Source organism: Leuresthes tenuis, unplaced genomic scaffold (assembly GCF_036924035.1).
Source record: "Leuresthes tenuis unplaced genomic scaffold, fLeuTen1.0.hap1 SCAF_10, whole genome shotgun sequence".
Classification (NCBI taxonomy): domain Eukaryota; kingdom Metazoa; phylum Chordata; class Actinopteri; order Atheriniformes; family Atherinopsidae; genus Leuresthes; species Leuresthes tenuis.
The window spans coordinates 35,742,587-35,751,340 of record NW_027325364.1 but is presented as its reverse complement, the minus strand read 5'-3'; the positions used below and the strand labels follow the sequence as shown (position 1 = coordinate 35,751,340).

At 40.2% G+C, this 8,754-nt stretch overlaps 1 protein-coding gene across 1 annotated transcript; it reads left to right on the top strand.

The window, feature by feature from the left end:
• The first annotated feature begins 1,165 nt into the window (after positions 1-1,165).
• Positions 1,166-5,784, top strand: rrp15 (ribosomal RNA processing 15 homolog). Its single transcript, XM_072394995.1, has 6 exons — positions 1,166-1,303; positions 2,834-3,126; positions 4,456-4,553; positions 4,634-4,823; positions 4,934-5,126; positions 5,348-5,784. Exons 1-5 carry the CDS (start codon positions 1,267-1,269, stop codon positions 5,081-5,083), a joined length of 768 nt encoding a protein of 255 aa, XP_072251096.1. The 5' UTR covers positions 1,166-1,266; the 3' UTR covers positions 5,084-5,126; positions 5,348-5,784.
• Positions 5,785-8,754: the final 2,970 nt, after the last annotated feature.

Below are 8,754 nucleotides of genomic sequence, written 5' to 3'. Positions count from 1 at the left end.
AACAGTTGAATGAAATACCATGTTGCCTAAGAATTGAGCCAAGTGGGAGCAGATATATAGAGAGGAGGAGGGGACGTAAAACCGAGGCCTGGGGGACCCCACACGACAGGGGAGAGGAGGTAGATGAAAATTCACCAAAGCTAACATAGAATGTTCACTCTGCCATGTAGGATTTCAACCACTTGAGTGCTAGACCACCAATACCCACCCACTGTTCCAAACGAGTGGGTAAAATAGTATGGTCCATTGTGTCAAATGCAGCAGCAGCAGAAAGCACAAGAATTATACAGTCACCCGAATCAGTTGCTAAAAACACATCATTAAAACCCTTAAAAGAGCTGATTCAGTACTGTCTAATGTTTTAAAGCCAGATTGGAACATCTTGAGGATATTATCTTCTTCTATGAAAGTCATTATTTGACTATAAACTATCTTCCCGAGTATCTTTGAGAGAAATGATAGTTTGGAGATAGGTCTGTAATTACAGAGAACTGTGGTGTCAAGAGTGGGTTTTTGAATCAGGGGGTGGACTACTGCATGTTTCAGATTTACAAGGACAATACCTGAAGACAGACTGCTATCAACAACTTCCAGTACAGAGGGCCCTATCGCAGGGAAAACCTCTTCAAATATTCAAGGTGAGACAGCATCATGTGGAGAGCCTGATGGCCTCAGATAATCAACAATCTTCTGTAAAGGTATCAAAGTGATAGACTCAAACTTATCAAAAGCACCAGGTGAACAAAGACTGAGGGGTCATAATTGGAAAGTGCAATAACAGCCCTTGTAGATGTAACCTTATGAATAAAAAAAGTTTTCACAGACAGCAGAGGAGTCAGTTGTTTTAAAGAAAGCACGAAATGTGCGACAGTTTGACAAAATCATATCAGAAAAATATTTCCTTTTGGCATCATTTATGGTTGTCTGATATTTGGTGGTCGTGGTACTGGTGGGGTCCTTTAACATTTGAAAGGACACCACCAGTTCGTCCCCCACATCACCAGGTCATTTACTGTATGCGGGAGAAACTTCTAACTTTTACATTCTGACTGGTGAAAAGAAGCGGCAGCCGCACTCACACCCCAGTCCAGTAGATGGTGCTGATGCACCGGCTCATTGTTTCTTAACCATCAACACAATAACAGGAAGAAGAAGATGAAGCAGTAGTATCCATAAGGTAGTATCTCTATGGTAGTAGTCGTGAGAAGTGGAACCACTTTAGCATTTTTGAACGGTCTCGACGGACCTGTTTAACAGACGTCCACGATGGCTCTAGGGGAGACACACGTGTTAACACATTTAGGTGAGTATTTAACTGTAGTATCAAAGAAAGAGACGTTTGAGTGTGTGGGTAATGTGTTAGTGAGGCGGCACGTGGAGGATCCTTGCAGTGATCGTTGTGTTCTAAATCAGGAGATTCTGTTATCCATTCCTTTTCCAGTTATACCAGTTATAAAGTGGTCAGATTAGATGGAGATGGAACAGACTTTACTGACAAAAGAAATCCAAGTTTCAAAAAAACGAGAGGAAGCTGAGCATAGATCCAGACCCTGTCTGGCTCACTGATCCTGGATGCTCCACATCCACCTTCCTGCACACGGTGGACAGTTAAAGGACTGAGAGGATTCACTGATGCCAATTTAAAAGTGACTTGTCCGAAAACAGATCATGAACAGTTTTGCTCTTGGTCTTTAATCGAAAACAGATCTCCTTCAGAATAGTCCTGTTTATGGTCTAGTTATTGAACAGAATCAATGATAACACTCTTAACAACAGTCAGCTGTGTGTTAGTTGTCTTCAGTCACAGGCAGTCGGCTTTAGAAGCTGTTGTACTGATGATAAATATCTGCTTAATGCTGTTACTTGTTTGTACACTATAATCTTGGAGCAGAAAACAATTACCATTCCTCCACACAAACTCATAATCCAGAGCAGGCAGCAGAGTGCAGGTCCAGCTGTTTCTGTAAAGTTCACTTTGTGATGGCAGCTTGAACAGCTGCAGAAAGCCGGGCTTCTCCACAAACCACTGAATCCATTGATCTCTTTTCGAGGTTGTTGATCAGAGTAAGTCATAAGTCAGCTGGCTGTGTTCAGACTGACTTTTGGTCAGAGTAGATGCAGCTCATATGTTTCTTTTTGTGTCTTATATTTCCCACAGTTTCTGCTCTTCCCCCCTCAAAAATGCGAAAATGTGGTGCTTTTACTTCACTTCACAAAAATATATTCAAAATAATTCTGTAGAAAAGACAGTGCTACTTAATAAACTAAACTAAAACGATTAAATCATGTCAAAAGTGCCCAAAATGTTTCACAAGAGCAAATTTGAGAATTGTTTAAATTGTGATTACCATCCACTTCTCAGATGGATTAAGTTTAGGTTGCTGAAAAAGTGTAATAGAATCACATTTCTTTCATATGTACTTGTACGATAGCATCCAGGACTGCAACAGACATGCTATAAAATGTTGCTACACCCCCCAACATCTGAAACAATAACTCTTTGTGTCACTTTGATGAGAGGATCCTTTCTTTGCTAATCTGCACATATTCAGTTAGTAGATGGGATGTTTTCCCCTGACAGGAGTGCAGAAATGTTGTGATGTCAGCTTTACTAAAAACACATCTGAAGTCAGCATTTCTTTCTGTGCTGTAAATATTAACACTGCTCAAGTTACACGTCACTCCTGATTACCATCTCCTACCATCACACCCTCAGTGATTGATTTTAGTTTGAACTATTAACATTATGCAGAACATTGAAGTGATGTATAGCGAGAGCTCGCAGGCCTGTGGATATGTTCTACTACATTATGTATTTGTTTGTGTGACTCAGCTGAAGACACAGTGCCTCAGCTTGATGACAGCCATGAACAGAGAGATTCTGATGGAGGAAGTTCTGATGGAGGAGAAAACCACAGAGATAGTGATGGATGGAGTGACAGGGAGAGGGAAGAAGTCGCAGATGGAGGAGATGACACTACCACCGTGGTTGGATGGGCTGAGGCCATGGCAAAGATACTGGGGAAGAAAACCACAGAGAGCAGGAGCAACATTCTGGTGAAGAGCAAAGAGCTGGACAAGATGAAGGCAGCAGACCGAGAGGAGCAGCTGAAGAGAAAAAAACAGGTAATGACCTCACACTCACACGGATGCGTTGGCTTCATTGGTTTGTGTGTTGGTGTGGCTCCTATTCATGCCCAGAGGGTACCCCATTACTCAACACCTCTCCAGAGCTCAGCTTCCATATTTATTTGTTATTTCCTGATACATAACCCCTGACCGGTGAAAGAGTACGTACTCTTTCACATGATTGTATCAGCCTATTTGTTTTGAGAGACTGGGCATGTTCAAACTTGTGACTGGTACTGTAGCTCTTATTGGTGACATCAGTTTGAAGAGGGTACAGTTAATTAGTATAAATAGTATATGTGCAGAATCTGTTTCAGATTGACTGACTGTGGAGATAATTTGGGGCAAAAATGTTTATTTGGAAAAAATTACATTTAAGAAATATAAGAAACTGGAAGTCAAGTTTTCATATTAAACTTCGTAAAAGAAAATAATGCAGTCAAATAAAAATGATCACTTTCCTCATGTTGAAAATTCTTTTAAGAATGATTTGCCTGTTTTGACATGCATGCTCCGCCCAAAATAAAAAGTTAAATGTTGACCAAGGCTTTGCTAACATTGTTTATCAGTTGCGTCGGTGAGTACAGTCTGGTACTGCCCAAAGCAAACAGAGGGTGGCTCCAGTCCTTCTTCCTGATGTGCAACATACTGTACTGTGAAAAGCTGTGTTAATTTTTTGAATAGTTAAAAACAAAATGATTATGAGAATGGGAAGGGAGATTGGATTGAAGTGAAGTTTCCATGCAATCTCTTGGTTTTCTTAGCAAGGCAACTTTTTTTTTCCAATTGGCTCTGTTTGAATTGGACTAATGTTTGTGTTACAATTAACTGGATTCTAATTCGAGTAAATCTTTGAAGTGCCCAGAGAAGACATTTGTTGTGATTTGGGACAATATAAATAAAACTGAATTGAATTGAATGGGTTAGAGGGTTAGTATACATGAGTGTACTGCTCAAGTATTCAAATTGTACAGGAAAGACAAAAATGAACCACATCAGTGCCATGGATAAAATGTACCACACGCATACATTCTGAGGATGTTTCAGTGCTAAATCGACTGCATGTACATCACTTCTGAAATTCTGAGTACAAAACTGACCATCCTCTATATAACTTTGTGTTAAAACAACAGCACTGCTGTGACACTGAGAGATACAGGAGGTCCTTCCTGCCAGCTTCTGATTATTAATAGAAAAAATAAATTACTGTAGTAATATTGTTTCCTTTTGTGATAGATTAAAAGTTTTTTTTCACGTCATTCAATTAATTTGTTTGAGTTGAACAGTATGATGGAAGAATTAAAGTGATGTATTTGTTTACAACAGATGGACAAGAAGCGAACGTGGGAAATTATGTGTCGTGAAAAACCTGAGATTGTGAAGGACCGTGAGACTGAAAAAGCTCTACAGAGAATTGCTACCAGGTGAATGCGTCTGTTAATGACAGTCTTTAATGTTGTCAGAGCTAAAGGTATTTTTTGATTCTAATATGGGCTTTTCTTAGAGGGGTGGTACAGCTGTTCAACGCTGTGAGGAAACACCAGAAAACAGTCGATGACAAAGTGAGGGCAGTTGGTGGCTCAGAGCGGAAGAAGGCCAAAATTCTTTCCTCTTTCTCAAAGAAAGACTTCATCAGTGTGTTGAAGAGAGAAGAGGGAGTCAACAAAACTTCTGCCATGACTGAAAGTGATGTTGTGAGTTCAGTGATGCGTTTTTTTGTTTGTTTGTTTTTCCTGGTATCACAGTATATAGTGTATGTATATATATATGATATATACAGTTACGTGTTTGCATCTGTATGCAGGCTCCTGCTGCAGAGGAAAAGCCTGCCTGGAGTGTCCTCAGAGATGACTTCATGATGGAAGCCACCATGAAAGACTGGGACAAAGACAGTGACAGAGAGGAGGCAGATCCACACACAGGAGGAAGGCTCGAGTCAAGTGATTCAGACTGACATCAGTCAGACAAACTGAGGGATTGAACTGAATACTCTGTATCAGTGTTCTTCAACCCTGGTCCACAGGACCCACTGCCCTGCATGTTTTCGATGTTTCCCTCCTCCACCACACCTGATTCAAATGAATGGCTCCTTATCGGGCCACTGCAGAGCTTGATGACGAGCTGATCATTTTAATCAGGTGTGGTGGAGGAGGGAAACATCGAAAACATGCAGGGCAGTGGGTCCCGAGGACCAGGGTTGAAGAACCCTGCTCTGTATGATTGGCTGTGATTCCTTCAAGGACAGTTTAGAAAATGGGAAGAACAAGAAATTCTAACCTGCAGAGAGCAACTTGAACACAAGGAAAGGTCTTCACACACCTGCATCTGGAAGTGACCATATTGGAAAATAATGTAGCCTGTCCCTGCGTTCGATTAGTTTGTTTATCTCCCTAAAAAATGACAAAATGTCTACAAACTATCTTGTTCTGATTATTTACAGCAAATATGAAACTATCTTCAGATATTCTGTAGGGAGGAAGTTCTATTTGTTCTGATATAAGGCCAGTGAGTGCAAACCAGTTTGTACTGCATTGCCATGAGTTAGAAATAAATATCTGATGATGCAGTCCAAAAATGTATACTGACCAATTACAAAACAATAAAATACAGATTTGTTTGTTTTATATGTTTAACACATTGTCCTCAACTTGCATCTATGAAATAAATGTGAATTTGCAGTGAACACTCTTTACTTGGTGGTTGGTTTAGGAAAAACACCTAAAGATGTAGACCTGCTTTCTTTCTGGGGATCAGACACAATTGACTTGCTCATTTTTAATACTTTGTCAAGAAACCTTTGGGAGAAGTAAATGTCTGAAACCAATGTACATCACCAAGAGTTTCCTCCATTGTGGTGATCTGACAGGCCTTTATAGCATCTGTGCTCATGTTGTTTGTGTATGGATCTTTCTCCTTTAGTTTCGCCTTCAGCAGCTCAGCCTGGTTTACCTCAGGTGAAATGATTTGGCCATTGATGACTGGTGCTCCTCTTTACATTCAAAAAGTGTTGAGTTGCTTTTGCATGTTTAGAGTTATTGCTCTTGTGTAGTGTGAAGCTTTGTTCCCTCAGTATCCTTTTACACTTCAACGACTGTTTGTGTCTTAGTTAAATCATTGTTTTTCAAAATGATTAATTGGGAGCAGTTTCTACATATATTTGCTTTTGAAAGTCATGAATGTGTTGCATGCATCTGACCCCTGATGTTTTTAGATGCTGTTGTATCTTAAGACCCTGGTGTGTTCCAGACCCTCATCATACTGACCCACAGCTTCACCTGTCCAGAGAATGTTGCTCAGAACTGCTCAGGCTTTTAAAGATATGGCTTGATCTGGCTAGATTCCTCTGGCCATCAGTGGCAGGAGGCCTCAGGGTAAACCAACGACTCCATTCTGCTGTAGAGATTATCTCTTGGCTGGCTCGGGACTGTCTCAGTATCCCTTTGGAGGAACTGGAGAGGTCTGGGGATTATGGAACCTGGTCCCATATACGCAGCAGCAAATGGATAGATGGATCATATAATCTGGCCTTTGTTTTTGTTTTAAGGTTTAGGATTAGTCTGCAGCTTGTAGTAAATCTTCTATATTAACAGTATTCTAAAGTGTATTTATGGAAGACTTGGGTGATTGTATGTCTTCCTCCTAGACTAGCTCACAATGGCTGTTTCAGTAACACTGCATGTTGAGAGTTCAAAGTAACAGCTTAAAAGTTAAACTAAAGACCCTTTACTTGATTTATTGAAAGAAGTTGAAAAGAAAAAAGCAGCTTGTGAGCCAGTACTCCACTAACACAGAGACATCTAAAAATGACAATAGAAGACATTTGTAGTGATGATTCTACAAAGAAGAAACCCATTCCCACGGAAATTCTGTAATTGTGTTTCTGTAATTAACCCTTTTACTTAAAAAAACAAAACAAAATGCAGTGCATCAAAAAGTGCATCATAAGGGGAGGGAGAGAAGGCAATAAATCCTGTAGCTTGTTTAAAATGTCCTAGGTAGTTGCACCAGGAAAACACTGTGATTTTATTGAAAACAGCATACATTCCTGATAATTCACCAATAATTAGTGTTGATGGGCAGAAAAGTGGTTGAGGTGGAGGAGACTCTCCTTTCTTACAGCAATTAATTGGAGCTGCAGTATCCTGGAAGCGCGTCTTGCTTTCAGACTAAAGCACTTGCATCTTGGATGTCCTGAGAGGTGTCTGTTGTCTCAGATATAGGAGAACTTGCGGAGCATCTGCATATCACAACTTCCACCAGGATCCCCCAGCGCTGGGAGGATGGCTTTATCATTAGAGGAATCTGTGTGTTTAGTTTAATGTATGGGTGACTAGCATCCCAAGAGACATTTCTAGGAGGTGAGAACTGGCTGCCTGGTCCAACAAGAGTGGAGCCACTGCAGCATCGGATTGGGGCTATGATGTTCCCCAATGAACCACCTCAGACCAGGATAGTATAGAATGAGGTGTGGAAGTAAGGACCTGAGCCTTGGATCTGGCTCCAGCCCAAATCCATTCAGCTTCCAGTTGGGTTGTGACAAGCCTGTGGTGACTGACAGCACCTGGTTCAGCAGCTTTTGCGGGGGCTTCAATGTAGAATCCAGATTGAATTGGTTGATGTTAACCTTCGAAGAGTGGTAGCAGTAGAGTGTGTGTGGTTGTGTTGGAAAAATTATAGTTATAAAAAAAAAAGCTGCAAGAATAAGAGTTCTGTGAGGGAGGGAGGTTTCCTCCCCCCATCTTTTCTCTTCTCATAATACTATGTATCAAGCAAAAGTGTTTTGACTGCATGCACTAGTCTTTCCCATAATATTCAATGGCGAGAAGCGCCTTTTCCCATAACATTGAACGTCTCTTGCCATAATATTAAATGGTGAGAAATACGCCTTTTTCATAACATTGAATGTCTCTTCCCATAATAATGAGTGGCGAGAACTGCCTTTTGCCATAACATTGTGTGGTCAGCAAGCATAAACAATATAAATAGCAAGAGCACCATTTTGTTAGGCAGACAACTCTGAACCAGCTTTCTGACAGGTTGTGCGGACTTGTCTCCTTCTTGCAAGAAATAAATGTTTCGTGTTAATCGTATCCAGCGACTCTGAGCCTAATTTTGAGAGAATTTTTCTAACTTATTGGTCCTTCAAGCCGGATACGATTAACACAAAACATTAATACAATAAACAATGAAAATGGAAATATGATTAAATGTTAAAAACAATTGAATAAAATTAAATGCGATCAAAAATTAATATACAAAACTTAATACAATGAACCATGACAAACACAAAACATTAATACAATGAAAATGGAAATATGATTAAATGATCAATGAAAAACAATAATTGAATAAAATGAAATGCGCGCAAAAATTAATAATAGCAATGATAATACTACAATGCTGTTTATTTAGTTCAGTCCCGTCACCAATACTGCAATCGTCTGCTTCTGGCGGAACATCAGTCCGGCTGGGTCTGGAACGGTTAAGCTATCTTGGAAGGAGAGGTTACTAGCACTTCACTTCCAGGAAGAGGTCTTTACCACCTCTTTTCCCTGTCTCCTTTGCATAGCCCTGTACATCTTCTACATCATTGTTCAACACTTCAAAAAGATTTTCATTAAACAA